This window comes from Carcharhinus amblyrhynchos, chromosome 2 (genome assembly GCF_965287045.1).
Source record: "Carcharhinus amblyrhynchos chromosome 2, sCarAmb.v2.hapA, whole genome shotgun sequence".
Classification (NCBI taxonomy): domain Eukaryota; kingdom Metazoa; phylum Chordata; class Chondrichthyes; order Carcharhiniformes; family Carcharhinidae; genus Carcharhinus; species Carcharhinus amblyrhynchos.
Genome location: NC_137325.1, coordinates 64654860 through 64677031, shown reverse-complemented (window position 1 = coordinate 64677031; position 22172 = coordinate 64654860). Strand labels below are relative to the sequence as shown.

The following is a 22172-nucleotide window of genomic DNA, read 5'->3' as shown; positions in this document are numbered from 1 at the left end:
GCTGCTTCACTAAATATTTTTAAGACGCGGGTTGATGGGTTTTTGATAAGTGAGGGGATTAAGGGTTATGGGGAGAAAGCGGGAAAGTGGAACTGAGCAGCGACAGATCAGCCATGATCTTATTGAATGGCGGGGTAGGCTCGAAGGGCTAGATGGCCTACTGCTGCTCCTATTTCTTATGTTCTTGTGAAAAAACATTTCAAATTATTTTTACATTGCTTCTTCCTACATTCAAAGCATGCATCAGTTAATTCTCAAATTTTTTTTGGGACATTTATGAAATAAATTTTTAAAGATGGTTCTCAATTTCTGAGAAGGAATAATAAATTGTACAAAGATGGCTTGTTGCACTGTAGTAAACATGGTCTTGAAAGTGACCAAATAAATTCTGACATTATGCCCTATAGGTCCCAGGAAGATCACGTTTTAATAGATTCATGTTTTACAGTGTTAAAGACAAACTATTTTCATAATTTTTGACTGACTTCACATTTAGCTGTTTCAAAATGAGTGGCTATTAGTGTGTTTGCCTCTAAATATTAATTGTGACAATTATACATGAAATTGTGTTAGTGTTTGACATGTTTATGAACAATTGCTAATCCACTGGAACAAAAATGTCTCTGTTCATACTTACAAACTATTGCAGCAAGAGAAAATGCTTAACATCTTGAAGACATACATAATCACATTAGGAGCTAAATTCTTTTATTTCATACAGAGGCATTTGACAAGTGGGGCTGCATTGGGGGCACAGTATTTAAATGAAAGAAGTGAGCCAAATTATTTTTTGCTGGTATCACTTCCATTTACAGAACTACCTTCCACTAAATGCCAGTATTTCCAAATTACCAATCTTGCTATATAGACCAGAAAATTAATGATACAACAACAGCAGCAGATCAGGCAATGTAAATGCAGCAATTTAACCAAAACATATGGTAAATCAATTTATCAAATGTTATTTGCAACAAAAAAAAAGTGGGCTCTGACCTTTCAGCCTCACGTCAATTCATTTAAGCTATTAAATGACCTTCTGTAGTTCAGTAATTTTATGTAAGAAAACATTTCTAATTCTACATGGAGAAGTCACTCTGTCAAAAGAATGAGAATTAATCCATTTTGCTAAAGCTACAACATAAGCTTTGAGAATTTTTAATTAGTAATGAATATATGTAGGCAAAAACACACCAGACCATTTTTATATTGTCTAATCTGTACAAAAAATGATCTTTGGGAAAAAATTATCAATCTATCCTATGCAGAAATGCCTCTAATTCAAATGTATCTAAGAGGTAGATCAAAAATTGATGAAGTAAATGGTTTTGCCAAGTTGTGCCCCTCTATTTCAGTGCAGCATGATGATTCTGATCATCTCATGCACAAAAAAAATCACAAAAAGGTTCAGAGGTAATAGCATGGCTCTGCTCAGACCACACACACACAGCAGTGTTTATGCACTTAATATGCACTGCCTTCATTTAAAGCACTGAGGTAGATGGAAACTGGGTGCACTCAGGAAATTAACTGGAGCATTTCGACTTTACCACAAATTAATTATTTTAGCTTATTCTGTTCAGACTACATTCGATGGGAGGAGGAGGAACAAACGTTATTTTGTGGCTGTCAATCTGGCCAAAATGTATTTATTGCTATACTGGTTATCTGTAGGATGTGCATAAACCCTGCTGCATTTTGATTAAGCTCAGAGGAAAGACAGTATTGAAACTAACAGCCTCTCCCATGACTTAGTGTAGCCCACTACAGTAGCTGCATATGTAAACTCTTATTTTCAACAACTTTAGAATGAGCAAACAGCATTTGACTTTTTCTCCCCATTATGGTGATCAAAATGTGTGGTTCAATAAATTCGGAGTCCACTCTAGCGTACTCTGCCACAATGCACCCAGACAGATCTAATAGCTCTACCAGTAATTGAAGATGAAGCTTGCTCTTAGAACAAAATGGCCAAGTCCAAATCGACTGTGTCATTAATACATCAAGATGCAGTGATGGTCAAAGGCACCAAGGGTCCATGCATTTAAAATTACCCAGTTATACTAAAAGCTAATCCATTTTGCAGCCTCTTTCCCCAAGCCCAGCCTCTTGCCATCACTTCCTTGTTTTGTTCCCAAAAGTACCATCAATCAAAAATAGGAAATAAACACTTTCATCCTATCTTAAGAAAAAAAATGGCATTGCTGCTATTAGTATATATTGGCATCATTCGGCGTCTCAAACATTCACAGAATTTTGATCAAATGATGGTGTTGTAGACCTCAGGAAAACTGAGGCAAGTATCATTTATCGAATACTCCCATCAGCCAGCAGCTAGAAGCAACACATTTACATCTGTATTTTTCTCTGTAGTGCTCCTGGCTTTTAGCTGATCAAATTTTACTTTTTTTATTAAAAAAATAAAATGCTTGACTATTACTTTTATAAAGTATACAAAATAAGCAGAAAAAAGGAACAATTGAGGTACTAAATGCCTGAGGTAGTTTAGTAAAATGCATAATCAATTCATGCCTGGCCAACACCATTCAACACTTCCCTTGGTTCTCATGGCAGTATTCTAGTAATCTTTGTAAAACAACCCAATTTAAAAAAGCCATTTTGCATTTTGGGACAGATGCCTCAATCTTGCCAACTCCCTTAGCCCCTCCCCAAAAAATCTCAAGGTTTCATAATGATTCGAACTATAAGAGCAATGCCTTTTTATAACCAGTGAAAAATCAGAAGAGAAAGCTTCATTAAACCCAACAGATCTAAGAATTTTGGGAAAGCTAACAAGGCAATATAAATTTTTGAAATTCGAACAAAAGAAGGGAAGTGAAAGGGCCTTATTTAAAGCTGGGTTTCACAAGGTTTCTTCTTGAACGCCTAAAGAATACATTCTCACAAAGACAGAGTTCATAGGTTGCCTAGCCCTCAATAAAAGGTGACTGGGGAAGGTGGAACATATGCTTCTTTATTAGCGACAGGTTTAACTGCCTGTGATTACACAGTCTCTCTCTCTCTCTTTGGTCTGGCATCTGTCTCTGTGGTAGACTGGAGATCCTGAACCTTTTACTTTCTTCGTGATTGGGGCTGTCCACTCTGCACTGTTTTCTGTTGTTGCTGTCTTTTTACTTGGATCAAAATGTCTTGAATTTTCCGCTGAGCAAGCTACACGTCAGAGAGAGAAGTTAGTTATTTTTTGTAAGCAATCTTCACAAATTTTGCACTGAGTTCAAGCCTCATTTAACCAAAGTGGAATGTGAATTCTTTCACCCCAAAGTGGATCAGTAAAATTCTAGAGGCTAAACTGGTAATTATAAATATACATATTTGACAACCATAATTATATACAGAACATCCAGCACATTCCTCCACCTAACCAACAGGTTAGGTATTTGGAGCATAAAAGATTGACCAAGTCATATTTCATTTAAAAATCACTGGACAAGGTGACTTGGCCTATCATACCTGGATACGCAGTTACTCAACTTCCATTTTTTTCTATAGCCACACAATTTTCTACCCTTCATATACTTTTCCAATTCACATTTGGTGCTTATTTTAGAGTTGCTTCATATGACCCTTTCAGACAACACATTCCAGATCATGATGCTAACTCACAACATAAAACAATTCTTACTGCATTTTTCACCCTTTTGTCAATTACCTTGAATGTATGTTCTCTCCTTATGTTAGTGGAAACAGTTTATTTACTTTATTAAAACATTATGATTTTAATGTCTCTATTAAATCTCCCTTGATCTTCTACTTTAAAGGAGAACAACTCAACTCATCTAGTTTCTCTACAAAATAGACAGCATTAAAAAAATCATTTATGTGATGCAAATGTTTATTTTCCATCCGTAGTTGCCCTTCAGGTGGTGGTATGCTGCCTTCTTGAACTGTTGCAGTCTGAGGTGTAGGTACACCCAGAATGTCAGGGAGGGAATTCAGGATTTTGACCCAGCAACATCGAAGGAATGGCAATATATCTCCAAGTCAGGATGCTGAGTGACTTGGAGGAAAACCTCCAGTTGGTGGGGTTACCAGATATTTGCTGCTCTTATCCTCCTAGATGGTAGTAATCATGAGATTGGAAAGTGCAGTCTAAGGAACCTTGGTGTGTTCCTGCAGTACATCTTGAAGATGGTATACATGGCTGTTTGTCAGTGGTGATGTGATGGAATGTTTGTGGTAGAGTTGTAATCAATCAGGTTGCTTTGTCCTGGTTAGTGTCAAGCTTCGAGTGTTGTTAGAGCTGCACACATCCAGGCAAGCGCAGAGTATTCCATTATACTCCTGACTTGTGCCTTGTAGATGGTGAACATGCTTTTTGGGTGGGGTGGGGTGCAGCGCAGGCAGACAATTACTTGCCACGGAATTCCTAGCCTTTGATCTGCTTTGGTAGCCAGTGTTTATATGGTTAGTCCAGTTCAGTTTCTGGTTAATGATAATCCTCAGGTGTTGATAATAGGGGATTCAGCAATGATGAGATTGAATGTCAAGGGGCAATGCTGGAGATGGTTATTGCCTGGCACTTGTGTGGCTCATTGTTATAATGATGAAAATTCAGGTTAGAAGTACATAATTTTAAATCCCAACCTCAACTGTTTTTTTTGCAACATTTTTTCCGAAATAAGAAATTCTGATGAAAATCTAAAACACCATGGTTGAAAGAGTAGCTCTCAAAAACACGGTGCATGTAGGAAGGCAAGACAGACTGAAGACGGTTGGAGAGCAAGACTGTTGCGGAATCACAAAAAGGAGAGCTGGAGGAGCAGGCAGAGTATAGGGTAGTTTGGAGCTTAGAGAAAAACAAAAGATAAGATTTCAGAGGAACTTACCATAATAGCGTTGATAAAAGTAGACAGACAGAAACTTTACTATAGAATAAAGTTGATTGATTTGGGGGAGGGGGGAGTCAAGGGAAAGAGAGATCTATTTTGTTTAAATAATTCCATGTTGTTTTCATTCCGCCACCCAGAGATCAATTCTATACATTCACCATTAATAATTTCTTGACATCAGTTTAAAATTTGCCTCTTTCTACTTTGTATCAGAAGGCTTTTGGGTCACTGACATGCTACTTTCCAAGAGCACTCATTTTTAATTGCAAAACACTGGGACACAGATGTTCAAGACAAATACACTGTTGAGAGTTTCTCTCCCCAGATTTCAGGTAGCTTTCAGCATTCAGGTAAATTTAAATGGGAGCAGGAATTTGGAAAACAATATTATGTATTTTCAACAGGGTTGTGTTAACTACAGTAAAATTAAATGGGAATCATGAAACTGGGCACTGGAGAAAAAAGTGAACAACAGTGAGAATAGGATTGACAAAACAGAAGTGTGGCAAAATTTAAAAATGGATTCAAAAGTAGCTTTCAAAAAGTATGTCTCAATGCAAATAAAAAGGGAGCCAAAAGATATACGAAAGAAAAACGGTTGTGAAGTAAAAACAAGATGAGATACGCATTTATGTTTCAGCAAGGTTAAGAAAATGTGTCATAGGTAAATAAAAAGTTAGGGTTTAAACACAAAGGCCAGTGAAATGATCAGACTAACATCTGATCTTGAAAGCAAGTCAAACTGAAGACTACTACAGTCCAGGACAGAATTGTCAGAATATGGAGACAAGGGCAGAGGGCAATCAAGGAAATTGAGATTCTGGATAAATTAAGATTGGTATGAGCAAGATAGAAACAAGATTGTGAAGGTGTCCAAATAATTGTAATAACAAAAAGGTATATCAGGTACATTTCAAAACTACAAATGAGACAAAATGTCTGATTTTAACTGTGTTACAGGGATAGATTTTGTGCAGGTTAATATCTTAACTAAAGCATCAGAAGACATGATTAGCTAGCCTAAACCTAGGTGCACCTTGTAAGTCAGATTGCATTTTTAGGGAACCTTTGCTCATAAAACGACTTGTGTAGTAAAAGACAGTGTACAGGATGGCAATCTGTCAACATGTTGCCACATAGTGATAAATGACAAACATAAATAGTGCAGGGTCTTTAAGCCACACACAAGGATTTACTGCCTGTGGAGCTTTTTGAGATATCTCAAGAATGTGAACAGTATTATGGAAATGCAAGTCCTTTCGTGCCCCCAAAGTCAAATAGCGGATGCAAAATAATATTCTTGCTGCATTAGCGTATTTAAGCTAGAGGACAGGTTTGAACTAGTAAAATATGTGACAATATCAGGAGATTCTTCTCAATAGATTGAACAAGCAACATATTTCCAGATAAAAGCAGTGGAGGTGGAAATGCTACTATCATTTGTAGGGCGCATTGGGAAGAATCTAAATAGATCAAAAACACAGGCCAAATAACCACCTTCACCTGTAGATATTTTGCATAGAACAAAAGGACACAAGAGTCCGAAGTACTTTTAGTGTCATAGGAGGATGTCCCAGGTGCTTCTTTTTATGAGCAAAAATGAGACAAAGTCACACAAGTAGATATCACAATGGGTGACCAATAGCACAGTGAGAGAGATTCAGGTTAAGGCATGTCTTTAAAGGAGGCGGGAGGCAGAGATGTTAAGGGAAGAAATTCCAGAGCTTCGGGCCTAGACAATGAACTCACGGCTGCCAAAGAGACAAGAGAAATTAGGGATACAGAGCGGCAGGAATTGGAGTAACAAAGCTCTTGGGGGTTAGAGATGGGTAATGGCAAAGACATGAAGTGATTTGTGAATTGGTGAAATGAGCTGAGTTGGAGTCATGATATGGCAGAGCTTTAGAGGAGCTGAATTTTATGGAGGGTGGAAAATGGGAAGCTGGTCAAGAGCACACTGCAATAAAATGAACACAAGAACAGAATCAGGGAGGAAACCAAATGGCTCAAGCCTGTTCAGCCATTTAATAAAGTCATGGCTGATCAGTGACCTCAAGTCCACTTTCACACCTGCTCCCCATATCTTGATTCCCTTCCAAAGTCAAAAATCAAGTGATCTCAGTGGCTCTGAGTAAACTCAAGGGCTGAATATTCATTGTCCTTTGGAGTAGAGGATTCCAAAGATTCATGACCCTCCAAATGAGAAACCTCTTCTTTATCGCAGTCTGAAATGACTGCCCCTTTACTCTGAGGCTAAGTGCCAAATTCTCAACCCTCCAGTCAGAGGATAGAACTTCTCAACATCTACTCTTTCAAGCCCCTCAGTATCTTGTATGTTTGAATGAGGCCAACTTCCATTCTTCTGAACTCCAGTAGAAGTCATTACTACTAAATCTCTCCTGATTTCAGGATTGAGAGTTGATTTGTGAATCACAGTTGCACCCCTCCAAGGTACATATTTCCTTTCCACTAAGACCAAAACTATATGGTGCTTCACATGTGGTCCTACCAATGCCTTCTATAATTAAAGCAAGACTTCCTTAAAGTATTCCCTTGCAATAAAGTCCCAACAATGTGCCTATATAATTGTTTGTTATACTTGTATGTTAGCTGTAATTCTTGTACAAGGATACCCAAGTCTCTCTGAACCTCACAATAGTTTATTTAAGAAGCAATTTTTATTTTCCTCCTGAAGTGAATAATGTCATGTTTCCTTGTACTAAACTCCACTTACCACTCTTGTCACTTACTTAACCCTATTATCCCTATTATCCCTTTGCTGTCTCATGCTGGCAGCTTACTTTGTCACCTAGCTCTATCTCACTAGCAAATCTGAATTATTATTCTCAGTGCCTTTGTCCAAGCCATTAGTATAGATTATAGTAGAGGTTCCAGCATGGGTATTTGTGACCCCCCTCCATCAGCTTACCAACTTGAAAATAATCCTGTTTGTTGTCCTTTAGTCAACCCTCTGTATATGCCATTATATTAATACCAATCCTATTAGCCTCTTCTTTTGCAAGAACTTTTCCTGTAGCACCTTATCAAATGTTTTTCTGAAAATTCAAACATACATCTGATGGTTCCCCTTTACCTATCCAACTAGCCATATCTTCAAATGAAGGAATATATTTTGCCAAACACAATTTCCATTTTATTAAGCTTACGTTGGCTCTGTCTGATCATATTATTATGATTTTCTAACTTCCCCTTTACCATTTCCTTAATGATAGATGCCAGCAGTTTCCCGACAACTGATGTGGTTAACCGACCTATACTTCCCAATTTTCTCTTCCCTTCTTTTCTCGAATAGCATTTTCTACCTTCCAATCCACTGAGACCATTCTATAATCAGGGAACGTTGGACAATCACAATCAGTGCATCCAGCATCTTTGTAGTCATCTCCATGAACTCTGGGATGGAGGATACTTCAGCTTTCAGTCCCATTAATTTCTCAGTATCTTTTCATCTACAAACACCAATTACTTCAACTTCCTCAATCTCACTAGATCCTTGGTTTCTCACTTTTGTACATTGTCTTCTACTGTAAAGACAGGGACACAATATTTGTTTAATGTTTCTGCCATTTACTTATTCCCTATTACAATTGCTCCTGTCTTGGGCTCTAAGGGAGTCACATTATTCCCTTCCTTTTTACAATCTGCTTTTGTATGTCTTATTCTATCACACTCTATTTTGTCCCTCTATCAATTTTTTCCATCAGCCTTACTGATTTCTAAAACTTATCCAATTCTAAGGTTTACTATTCTTACCATCATATATGCCCTTCCTTTAACACAATGACCCATAACTTCTTTGGAGCACCATGGATAAGTAATCTGTCCCCCATGGACATTCTACTTCCCAATGGAAAATAGATTCATTAAGAATTTGCTGACATTAAATAAAATGTTTTATATGAAAACTTCAGCAGCAAATAGTTGAATTGAATCAGGTGGTACTATGGAGGTAAGACTGACTAACAATGAACAGAGTTGTGCTAAATGGATGACTTTCAGACTTGCAAACTGTAACTAGCAATTCGTGTGGTACAGTGTCAACAGGGATCAGTGCTGGGGCCGTTGGTTCTAGTATTGAAAGTGAACTGGTCCTGAGACAGGAAAAATTGTGTTGGGGAGAAAGGAAATGACAAAATGTTAAACAAATAGTTAGTGTCTGCTTTTACAGTGGAAGACAGAAATCCTTGGAAATCAAGGATCTCATCAGATATGCAACAACATTTGCAATCTGTTTGGGGGTGGTGCTTCAGTTATTTACAGTCTACATTATTGACAATTATTGACTTGGATGAAGGGACCAATTTTGTTGATGATACTGAGCTAAATTTGCTGATGATACTAAGATAGTTAGGAAAGCAAGATGTGAGGGGGCCATGTAAATTCTGCCAAGGTATATAGATGGGTTAAGCAAGTGGGAAACAAACTGATAAATGGAGCATAAGGAGAGAAAACATGAAGTTATTCACTTTGGTGATAACAATAGCAGATTTTTAAAAATCAGAGCTACTTCAGAATACTGCAGTACACAGGGATTTAGGTAATCATGAATCTTAAAAGTTATCATTCAGGTGCAACAAGTAATTAGAAAGGCATATGAAATGAAGCATTGACCTTTATTACCATAGGGTTAGAGTATTATAGTAGAAAAGTCTTGCTACAATTGCATAGGCCATTTGTATAACAACACATGAAGGACTGTGTACAGTTCTGATCTCTTTATTCGAGGAGGGATATACTTGCATCAAAGGTCACTCAGAGAAGGTTCACTAAGTTGATTCGCAAGATGGATGAAGGGATCATATTCCGAGGAGAGGTTTGGTATTGAGCAGGTTAGCCGTGCACTCCCTAAAAGTTTAAAGGAGTGAGGAGGGATCTTACTGAAGTATAAAATATTGAGGGGCTTGAGGTCACAAGATGCTGAGAGGGTGTTATCCCTTATTGGGGAGGGGGTTGGCATGGCAAAGGGGGATGTACAAGGGTTCACAGTTTCAGAATAAGGGGCCTCCTATTTAAGGTAGCAGTCAGGAATTGCATCGCTGGAGACTGGATGGGAAGGACAGTCCAACAACGGGGTAGGGAAGGTGGCTGACCATAAGGAAAAAAAGGGACTTAAAAATGCAGTTACATAGATATTCCAAGGAACTTTACAACCAACGGTTACAAGTAAACGTGTTTGAAGTGTAGTTATTGTTGTAATGTAGGAAATAGGGCAGTCAATTTGCGCATAGCAAACTCTCTCAGATAGCAATATGATAATGACCAGAATTTGTTTGCAATTTTGGTTGAGGGGCAAATATTAGCCAGGTCATGCAGGATAATTCGCCACCTCTTCTTGAATCCACCTACAGGCATAGATGGGGCTTCCACTTAACATCTCATCTGAATATCTGACAGTACTGTACTCCCTTTGTGCTTCACTAGAATGTCAGCATAAATTTCTGAGACAGGATTTGAAGCTACATCTCCTTAGAGGTAAAAATGCAGACATTGGATGGTCACATGTTAACACTCCCATGAAGTGACCTTATCGTAAGAGAAAAGCAATCTCAGAAGGACGGATGACATTTACACTTAATTGTTTTCAAACTGTAGATTTTACATATTTCGCCTCTTTTCCCTGACTTTTGGTGCAGGTTTAAGCAATAATCTCAACATCTGGTTTTTTTTAAAACTGTGAAGGGCTTGGAATAACTCATCCCACTACATTTGCACTCTACTGCAGAATAATCTCTGCCACCAACAATTCAGCTTAATTACTTGAGTAAAATAGTCACATTGAACCAAATTTCCTCGATGCAAAGTTGAAAATTAACAGATGGATAAAACAAACAGAATTCAACTGCACCTGTAGAGATATCCCCATCAAATACTGCAAAGCGAGGCAACATTTTGAAAAACTGGAACCATACTCCCTAGAAACATTCCTACCAAAGGTTGAAGAATTTGAGTATCATGCTCAAAGATAGACAGTAGCAATACACAAGTCATTAATCAATAGAAAGGCATTATTTAAGACAGTTATAACATCTTACCTGACTTGCAAAGAAGTGACCAGTGATTTTCACAATAACCTGATCATTTTCATCTGGTGTTTGATCACGAGGAACTACTACTTCTGCACTGGTCAGGTTCTGTAGTTCATTTACCTTTTCATTAAAAAACTGAAGTTACTCTCAAATGTGCATACAAACACTAAATTTTTATACAAGGATCCTGAAATATTATTTCAAAAAGCAGGGACATGAATATCTATATATAAAATTTAAGCAGGAAGTGCCAGAGGGGTGGAGAACAACATCATTCCTATCTTGGCAGAGACTGAGCTTATCAGGAGACCCTTGTGACAGTTCTCAATATTACTGATAAATCCCAGTCAGAAAATATCAAAATTATAAAAAGTAGCTACACAAAAAGACATGACTTTGAAATTTTTAGATGATACTAAGCTGTGGGATAAAGCATGTGGGACTTCATCAAATTATAGTATGGTATATAAAGCTTGCAAAGTGGACAAATAAATGACATATCCTCATTTATATCTTAGAGTACAACAACATTAGAAGTGGATTTATTCCAAAAGCCAGGTATACATGCCACTACACCCAGTACTCACCGTTTTGCCACCCTTTCCAATAACCCGACCAGCAGCATGGCTTGGCACTTTGATATGGGTCTCCAATTTCACTTCTTCTTTGGGTCCAAAGAAGTTCTCCTCTTTAAGTTTATTATAGATTCTTCCTTGAGCCTGAAGAAGAAAATATTTTCCCAAATATAACACTTCGCCAATCAAGAACTGAGCTCCTGTTTGTCATTCTGGCATTAAAATATTTTCGTTACAATAATCTGAAATTTTTAAAAATTCACTAACAAGTGGGAAATTTAGCTTAAGGGTCAGAAAGATTAGCTCTTACTTTTGAACAGGATGTGAGCTGAATTTGCTCAAATCTCTCTCCAGTTGCAGTACATGTCACTATTATGGTACAGTAATTAAGAAATTATGCCAATAACAACGCATTATGTACATGAGGTCATAATTTGTTGGGATTTTAGTACTACTCTATAAAGACTTTTAACCAAAATATTGAACAGTTACATAAATCATGGCCCAACTCGAATTAAAATTAATGGAGAAATTGACTATTTAAATCAAACCACTGTGACTGCTGCAACTTTGACCATTACAGGATGCAAAGTACTCAGGATCAATAATAAACACAATCGTTCAGCCAGCTGAAGTTATCGTTATGGATCAATCTGCAGAATAAGGGTCACATGAACTGGAGAACCAACTGGGGAGCAGGGTGGAGTAATCACCCTGATTAGTACAGGCTTCTGTACTCAGGAGTCATCTCAGGAGTGGATTCTAGTCATGGGGCTGCATGCCTCTATAGTTTTAATCTGTAAATAAACAAGTTGATTTTCCCTAAACTACTGAACGAATATCTTTCCATTTGAAGACCACAATTATCCAGGTTACATTGAAGTGAAAGAAGAAAACAGTACTTACCGAGATGCCCCAGTTTGGATAAATAGATCCATTTGACTCCTCTGCAGAGGATCGGACAATATGTAGAATATTTTGAGTATTACTTTGAAGTGAATGGAATAGCGAAGGAAGTGAAGCGCAAGACAATTCTGAGTGTGTGGGGTACCCAAACATATAACCAGACTCGTACTGTCACAGCCCCAAGCACGCTCAACTCCAAATGTCATACTTCAGAAATTCAAGTTTAAAGGCAGAGTGTCCAAGGAAAAATGACCATGACTTATATCACTAAATTGAAGCAGAGATCTGAGCTTTGCAATTTTAGGAGATTCACTAGGTTGATTCCAGAGTTGAGGGGGTTGGCTTATGAGGAGAGACTAAGTAGACTGGGGCTACACTCATTGGAATTCAGAAGAGTGAGGAAGATCTTATAGAAACATTTCTATTCCCTTCATAATCTTATAAAGCAGAAGCAGGGAAGTTTTCCCACTGGCAGGTGAAACTAGAACTAGGGGACATGGCCTCAAAATTAGAGAGCGCGCATTTAAGATGGAGTTGAGGAGGAACTTCTTCACACAAAGAGTTGTGAATTCCCTGCCCAATGAAGCAGTTGAAGCTACCTCATTGAATGTTTTTAAGGCAAAGATGAGATTTTTGAACAGTAAAGGAATTAAGGGTTATGGTGAGTGGGCAGGTAGAGCTGAGTCCACATAACGATCAATGATTTTATTAACTGGCAGAGCAGGCTTGAGGGGCCAGATGGCCTGCTCCTGCTCCCAGTTCTCATGTTCTTATGGAGCTTGCCTGAATGGTGTGTCATGGAACAGATTAATCTAAGAGATGAATAATGAGGCAATTCAATGACGACTACTTGCAGAGGTTGATACAAATTTTAAACCAGCAATGGTGATAAATACAGGCAATGGAAAGCATTGAAAAAGGTGCACAAGAGATACAGTGCATGCAAAATGGCACCATTCACTAGTTAGGGATGGAACCTGCAGTCAGCAATGATGTCAAATAGCTATGAGTTCAGCCTCAAATACAGCTGTTCCAGTACCAGAGGAAATTGCTACGGCGCTGAAATGTTTTGGACATGTTGCCAGTCACAGCAAAGCAAATCAGATACTGGACCAGTTGGGATCCACTTGTATCCAAAGCGAGACAAAAGATATTACAAATAGAGTCAATGAGCCAGTTTCTGAAGAAATGAAACCATTTGTTACTTGCAAGGATGAATGAAGATGCCAGGATGGCATTCTACTCTGTGGAGTAATAGTAGTCCTATCTATACCAGGCAGAGAGCTGCTTCTAATGTGATTACACAGTGCTCATGCGGACATCTCAAAGATGAAGGTGTTTGCCGGAAGTTGCGTACGCTAGCGATGCTGACAGAGAGCTTAGTTAAGCACTGAGCAGTGTCAATTACTACGAAGGTTATCTACTGCACCTTTGAGAATGGCATGGCCTGCCATGGGTATGGGTCCTTATTGATTATGTCAGTGCATTTATGGACAATATGTTTCTGCATACCAAGAGGATGGACGTTTTTGAGCTGAAGTCTCTTACATCACACGGTACGACTGAAAGATTGCAATGTTTCTCCAACCACAGAATACGAGGTAATAGTGTCTGACAGTGGAACAATATTTACAAATGCTAAGATTTGAAACTTCACACATTAGAACTGTGCCTTACCATCCAGCGTCTAGCTGAGCAAGCTGTCCAAACTTAAGTCTGGCCTAGAGAAGCAGTCAGGAGGAACCCTGGTGAACAGAAACTCACGTTTCCTTCTTGGCTACTGGACCACTCTATATGCAGCAATGGGAGTCGCGCCAGCAGAGCTGATAATGAACTATTATCTCAGAATGTGACAGAGCTTCATGATTCCAAATTTGCTGGGGAGGGGAGAGGCTAGCCAAAACAATCAGAAGGTACGTCATGATTCATATCAATTAGCAGTCATTTCTGGTGGTTGGTGCTGTAAATGAGGAGGAATTTTAGTAGCAGATCGAGTTGGTTCTGTCATTGTTGCTGAACTGCACCCAAGTGGATGTAGAAGGAAGGATTGTCCAAAAAAACAGAGACAGACCATTTTAATGGAGATATCCCAAGAGCAGAGGCAGACTTGCAATGAAACAGATTGTGTGTAAGGGGAGCATGGCAGCCAAACGCTGGGCACCAGAGTCTGAAGTCACACTGTACTGAAACTCCAATTGGTTGTTTGCCCCTGGAGCAGGAAAGCACTGGCGAATGGTGATGTGACTGGAGGGAGGGAGAGCAGTTAAAGGCAAAGATCTCATGCTTAGTTATTTTGCAAAATCGGCACAAAAAACCATTAGGGAGGGAGCCAGCCAGCTAGCCAGCCAGTTGGGATTTGGAAGCAAGCCACTATTGAGGAAAGCAGGGTGATTTGATCCCCCATGTCAGGGCTGACAAGGGCTGGACAGGCCATAGCCAGACAGCCTTTCCTCGTGGCTTTTTTCACCACTTCACCCACCTTGGTGAGTGAAGTGGTGAAAAAAGCCACGAGGGAGGTTGAGTGTGAGCCAGCTAAGCAGTCGGGACTTGAGGTCACCGCCGTCCAGCAGCAAGGGGAGCAGGGGTGACTTGACACCCCCCCCCCCCGGAGCTGAGGGGGGCAAAAAAGTCTGCTCTTCCAGACAATTCATACATCAAGATCAATCAATTAATATGAAGTAACACTATCAATCTGACAGTCAGAAACACAAAATTGAAGGCGAGGCAAGACAACAAAGCTAGGCAACAAGAATGTCATTTTACTTTAAAAAGTTTAGTACTGAACAGCACACAAACTACATATTCATCCTCAACTGAAAAAGGGGAATCCGAAATGACAATGAAACAACAAGATATTTCTTCTGTTGAAGTGAGGGCAGAAACCCACCCTGATGACATTGCCTTGTGGTCAAAATCTGTTCCACTGGGGATGATAGAATATGTTGTACTAAGTAAATCTGAAGACATAGGTAATATGGAAAATGAGAGTAAAGAGTTTGAGGTTTGTGGAAGTGAAATGGGATGTCAGAGATTAGAAGTTGCCTGATTTTTTTTTCAGAAACCTCTAAGGCAGTCTACTGTTAGTTTTGCAAATTATTCCCTGATAGTAAAAGGAAACACGCTTTTGTTGGCAGGTACTCTAACTGGAGAAGTACTGGAAGAGATATTGCTGATTATGAAACTTCCAAAGCTCATTTTAAAGCTATGTGAGCATTCAAAGATATAAATTATCTGGAAGAATTGACTCTGCATAATCAGTTCAGTTTTGAAAAGGAATGTTCTTACTGGAGGAAAGTGCCAAGACGTGCTGTTACCATGGTTAAATTGCTGTCTTCTTTGGGACTACCTCAGAAGACAGGATGAGTCATTATTTCAAGTCAAAGAGGTCTTTTTTTTTTTAGCCTACCCTGAATATCTCCGAGTTTGATAACTTTTCAAATGGTCTTTGAGAAGTTTATCAATATTGTAGCTCAGAAAGACCTACGTTTTAACATACAGAAGCACTGTAATGGCAGAGTGGCTCAGAATCCAATTCACCAATGAAGTAGAAGATGCCAAATATCATTCCATAATAATTGATTCAACACCAGACAGAAGGATCAATTAACATTTTAAGATGTGACTAGTGATGGTGAAGTTGTAGAGCAATTTCTTTATTTTGTCCAGCTGCAGTCCCACACTCGAGTATCTGGAAACAACTATTTTGGAAAGCATTGCAAACTTAGGTTGGGACATCAAAAATTGTTGTGGGCAGAGCTTCGATAATGCCACAAAAATGTAGGAAAATATTCAGGCCTTAAAGCAAGATTGAATAATGCAAGTCCCTGTGCATTAATCATCTCATGCCCCAACCATTCCTTGATTTTAATCTGCAACACTGCAGCTGAATCCTATGAGATGGCTGGACATCTTTTGTTCGAAAAATGTATACTTTTTTCCAGTTTCCACAAGTGATGGAATATGTTGCAATCACATTTGAAGCAAATGGAAAAAATTTGCTAGTCAAAAGAATGTGACAACAGGTGATCTACTCATGCAGATGCTGTTTCACCTTCGAAAAATGAACTTTGATGTAAATGAAACCTAATGAGACATAGCTGCATTAAATTCAGAAAAAACCACAAATGAAACTTGAAGCAAAACCTTTAGCAGAGAAGTTTGAAAAGTACCACATAGCAGTTTTTACCCTGTTGTGGAACAATTTACTTCAACGAATTAATTGCTGTCAAATGCTAAATAATTGTTAAGGGAGCTTGAAATGACAATACTTGTTGGAAACAGAGGCACTAACAATAGCTAAAAAATACAAGTCCCTCCAATGATGAAGTGTGCAAGACGCAGGAAGTTTTTTTCTCCTCAATGAAACTAGAGACAATTAAGTCACTTTAAAAATGAATGATCATCCTTGACACTGTCAATATTACCGACAATCATGATGCAATTGCAGAGTAGAAGTGAATCTCTGAAGAAAACTGTTGATTAATTTGCACGTTTTTCATTTGGATGAGAATGCTAAAAGCCACTGCAGAAAATTCTGCCAGGATGACATAGATGAAGTGAAATAATTAATTAACTTAATTGACAATGAAGGGCTCTGTGCTTTGAGATCAACAGCCGATTTCTATGGACAAATATATTCAATGACAACATATGCATTGGACAGAGCGCAGAGGAGATTTGCCAGAAAGCTGCCTGGTTTGGAGGGTGGTCTTATGAGGAAAGGCTGAGGGAGCTGGGGCTTTTCTCTTTAGAGTGGAGGAGGATGATGAGAGGTGACTTACAGGTTTATAAGATGAGGGGGACAGATCGTCTCTGAACGCCCACTCTATTTCCTCGGGTGGATGTAGCTGTTACTAGGGGGCACAACTATAAGGTTCATGGTGGGAGATATAGGAGGGATGTCTGAGGTAGGTTCTTTACTCAGTTGTTGGGGTGTGGAATGCACTGCCTGCTGTGATAGTACAGTCAAACACTTTAGGAACTTTCGAGCAGCTATTGTACAGGCACATGGAGCACACCAGAGTGATAGGGAGTGGAATAGCTCGATCTTGGGTTCAGATATAGCTCAGTACAACATCGAGGGCCAAAGGGCCTGTAGTGTGCTGTATTGTTCTATATTCTATATGTTCTATGCATCTTGTTGATTGGCATGTGCCTTAATGATGTCACCAACTGATTTTGTATCTCTTGCTCATCAAGTTCTATCAAGACACACATTGCAACATTGACCATCTTTGCCATAATTCTGAGAAGAGATAAGCTTGGGTTTTAATTCAGCAATTATTGTACACGTGTTTTTACAAGTTAAAAAGCAGTTAAGCAGTGAACAATGTGTGTATTTTTGTGGCTTGTACCTTTGCATTGAGATGAAGGGTGGATGGGGTTCCGCAACCTGCAAGACCACCACTGCCTAGCAGCCAGCTTTGCAATCAGGCAATGTTGGTGACTGTTTTAGCATTAAAGTACCTGGTCGTTCTGTGGTAGGTACAACCAATGTCTCCATGGAAGCAGAACTGAACTGTGTGTCTAAAGAGGCATCTCTGTCATTGTGGTTTTGGCTGATAGCAATCCTGTGGAAGCATCTCAGACAGAGGAATTACACCCCTCCACAAGGATTCAGAAACCCCATGAAAGACTTGATTTATAATTGATTAAATTCATGTACTAAATGTTTAATTACCTGGGACTGCAAATCGAGTGTTGACATTTATGAAGGGATGTGGCAAGTGTCCCTTTATGGATCGATCTGCAGGACAAGAGTCACATGATCCAGGGAATCATGATCAGGGAACGGGTTGGGAGATTACACTTAAGTACAGGCTTTGTATTCAGGCGTTATCTCGAGGCTGATTGCAGTTACAAGGCTGGAGCCTCTGTATAGTTTGAACCTGCAAATAAATGAGTTGTGATTTCCTAGACAGGTGAACAAGCATCTTTACAGTAACATTTGGATTGTTTTGCTCCAAAAAAGTACTGAAATCTTAAAACTTCTAAGTGATAAAATAAGATTTTTTGACAGCCAAGCAGGCTCTAGCTCCTCCCACCACCAAGACTGATATTAGTTTTATATTAATGTTTACTGAGATTGCATTGATTCCAGCTGATACTCAAATCTGGCTGGAATTGCAGAAATGGTGTTGTTTCAGAGAATTTACCTTAAACTGAGCTTCAGGCTGCCCCGAGATGATCACCATTCGCTGTTTAGCATCTGGGCCTTCTGCAGGAGCAATCTGTAATATAACATTTATGAACGAGAACAGTACTTTTAAGAATGATCATACAAGGAATCAACCAACACAAATCAACCAGCACTTCTTTCCTCCATTCAAGTCCCATGTTACTTTTCTTGCAAAAAATCTTTCCTCCATGTGAGGCAGTCATAATGAGCAGCATGGTGACATAGTGGGTAGCAATGCTGTTTCACAGCACCATGGACCTAGGTTGGGTTCCTGTCTGTGCAGAGTCTGCACGTTCTCCTCGTGGCTGCGTGAGTTTCCTCCCACAGTCCAAATGATGTGCTGGTTCGGTGCATTGGCTATGCTAAATTCTCTCTCAGTGTACCCGAGCAGGCGCTCCATATGCAACAAGTTCAGGTTGGTTAGCTCAGTTGTCAAGACCATTGGTTTATGATGTGAAGCAATACCAAGAGCATGGGTTCAATTCCCATACTGGCTGAGGATATTCATGAAGGCCCAACCTCCTCATCCCATTGCCAGAAGTGTGGCAACCCTTGGGTTAAATCACTACCAGACAGTTCTCCCCCTCAATAGGAGGCAGAGAGTGGGGGTTAATGGGTGCTATCCGGATTGGCGGTTGGTGACTAGTGGAGTGCTCCAGGGGTCGGTGCTGGGGCCTCAGCTATTTACCATTTATATAGATGATCTGGAGGAGGGAACCGAGTGTATGGTGTCGAAATTTGCTGATGACACCAAGATTGGTGGAACGGCAAATTGCGCGGAGGGTGTGGAGAGTCTGCAGAAGGATCTAAATAGGCTGGGCGAATGGGCCAGGAACTGGCAAATGGAATTTAATGTTGGCAAGTGCGAGGTGGTCCACTTTGGTAGGAATAATGGTAGGAAGGACTCTTACTTACGTGGCAAAAAACTGCAGCAGGCCACGGTGCAGAGGGACCTCGGGGTTCTTGTGCATGAGTCGCAAAAACCCAGCCTGCAGGTGCAGCAGATGGTCAGGAAGGCTAATGGGATGCTGGCCTTCGAGGGTGATTGAAGAAAAAGTAGGGCGGTCTTGCTGCGGCTGTATAGGGCATTGGTGAGGCCGCAGCTGGAGTACTGTGTGCAGTTTTGGTCGCCGTACTTACGCAAGGATATTTTGGCCTTGGAGGGAGTGCAGAGGAGGTTTACTAGGCTGATGCCGGAGTTGAGGGGGTTGAGCTATGAGGAGAGGTTGAATAAACTAGGCTTGAACTTGTTAGAGTTTAGAAGAATGAGGGGAGATCTCATTGAGACATATATGATGATGAATGGGATGGATAGGATAGAGGTGGAGAGACTCTTCCTGCTCAAAGGACAGTAGGACTAGGGGGCACAGCCTCAAGATAAAGGGGAGGCGGTTTAGAACGGAGTTGAGGAGGAACTTCTTCACTCAAAGGGTGGTGAATCTCTGGAATTCTCTGCCCGTTGAGGTGGTGGAGGCTGCCTCGCTAAATATTTTTAAGACACGGGTTGATGGGTTTTTGATAAGCGAGGGGATTAAGGGTTATGGGGAGAGGGCGGGAATGTGGAACTGAGCCACGACAGATCAGCCACGATCTTATTGAATGGCGGGGCAGGCTTGAAGGGCTAGATGGCCTACTCCTGCTCCTATTTCTTATGTTCAAAAGGGGAGAGCAGACTATGGTCATCTGAGACTACGGTGACTTTGCTTATACACAAGATCTGGACAACATTAAAGCTTGTGCTAGTAAATACAGGAAATCTCCGCCTCCAACAAGAGAGAATCTAAGCTTTTCCCCTTGACATTCAACGGCCTTACCATTTAACATTTTGATTAAATTTATTGCACATTGTCTGCCTTTGCCAGTATTATATTAATTTCCCTGAAAATCATATACACTTTACAATTACAGTATGGAATAAAATTCTGATTTTTAAGCTTGTTCAATTCCACCCTGATCAAATCACAAAAATCAACATTAATGAGTTACACATACATTTTCGCTGGCATATCTCTGCAGTAAATTAAAGCTAGTGCTCAAAGATAAGGCTGAAATAAAACACACGTCGATTTAAAATATACCCAGCAACAACTTGCAGTTACATAGTGCTTTTGATCTAGTAAAACACTGGAAGGAGCTATTTGGGGACAGGTGACCAGAAACATCACCACTGACAAGTTATAAGGAGCAACTTGAAAGAGATATGCAGACGGGTTTGATCATAGAATCCCTACAGTACAAAAGGAGGCCATTTGGCCCACCGAGTCTGCACTGACCCTCTGATAGAGCCTGGAGGAGATAAACTTTCTCCAACCTTATCCCTGTAACCCCAGACATTTACCATGGCTAATCCATCTAACCGTCACATCTTTAGGCTGTGGAAGCAAACCAGAGCACCCAGAGGAAACCCACACGGACACAGTGAAAATGTGCAAAGTTCACACACTGACCCAAGACAGGAGTTGAACCCAGGGCCCTGGTGCTGTGAGGCAGCAGTAGTAACCACCGTGCTCTTTAGGGACAAAATTCCATATAGTTCAGCACCATAGTAGCTGAAGACCTGGCCATGACTGGTAGAGCGAAGACAATTGGGAATGGGTATGGGGCAAATCAAGCCAATGTTATAAACAGCTAATTTCAACATAGTAATATTTATACAATGTCCCAATAAAGATCGATGATCAAATGATGGGGTCTACTAGGGAAACCCAATATTCAGGGGATTATAAAGACAGACATTGACAGGCATTCAGAAACAATAAAAATTAACACACACACACAGCATTCAACTGTTCAGAATATTCTGTAAGCATTTCAAAATTATTGCAAATTGCTTTTGCAATTTTTAATATTGAACATTGCTGAAAATACTCAGCAGGGTCAGGCACAATCTGTGGAGAGAAACAGTGTTAATGTTCCATGGTGAAGTGACATTTCTCTCTACAAATGCTAGCTGACCTGGTGAACATTCGTAACATTTTTTGATTTTCTCAGATTTCCAGCATCTGCAACATTGTGGTTTTGTATCTCCATTTTTAAAGTAGTTTGTTAAAGAAATGCCAATAGAATGTGTTAATTACCTTAATGGAAGCTGATGCATAGCGAGAGAGTTGTTTGATATGTTGCCCCTTCTTGCCAATAATTGCACCTACAGCCAGAGCAGGGATGAAGACATGAACTGTTTCAGATTCGGACTGCTGCTGCAAAGAAGAGAGTCATTATGTACAAGCAACATGAAGTTTATACACAAGCTTCTCAAATCATAATTTTTCCACTACACATACATGTTTTCCCATACCTCAATGCTAGCCAAGAACCAATCTGACATTTTTTTTTGCAATTTCCTTTGTCCCTGCTGTTATCACTGAGAACTGAGCATCAAATCTCAGGTGTGTTATAATTTTATAAATAAAAACATAAGACAAATGCTGCTGCTTTTACATTGTCATGTGCATCCACTATACATACCAGGCCAGCTGAAATAGAGGGTCTTTTATGAAGCTTATGAATTAAAAAATTCAGTGAGCCTGCCAGACAGCAGATATTCTCAATACAAAGTTTGGAGCTTAAATACAAGTCATTTTACCACATTTGCAACCATGTAAGCAAGGTTAAAGCACTG

The 22172-nt window shown here is 39.7% G+C and overlaps 1 protein-coding gene across 5 annotated transcripts in view; it reads right to left on the bottom strand.

Annotated features, from left to right (window-relative positions):
* Positions 1 to 148: 148 nt before the first annotated feature.
* Positions 149 to 22172, bottom strand: part of LOC145355102 (insulin-like growth factor 2 mRNA-binding protein 3) — a 122373-nt gene continuing 100349 nt past the window's right edge. For 3 of the 5 annotated variants that reach the window (XM_080206979.1, XM_080207005.1, XM_080206986.1), the window contains 5 exons: positions 21631 to 21750; positions 18531 to 18605; positions 11482 to 11613; positions 10901 to 11014; positions 149 to 3168 (listed from right to left, as the gene is read on the bottom strand). In XM_080206979.1, the coding sequence (XP_080063105.1) occupies positions 3070 to 3168; positions 10901 to 11014; positions 11482 to 11613; positions 18531 to 18605; positions 21631 to 21750 (540 nt within the window). In that variant the 3' untranslated portion in view covers positions 149 to 3069. The remainder of the gene's footprint in view (positions 3169 to 10900; positions 11015 to 11481; positions 11614 to 18530; positions 18606 to 21630; positions 21751 to 22172) is intronic. The other 2 variants (XM_080206995.1, XM_080207012.1) reach the window with 1 other exon arrangement.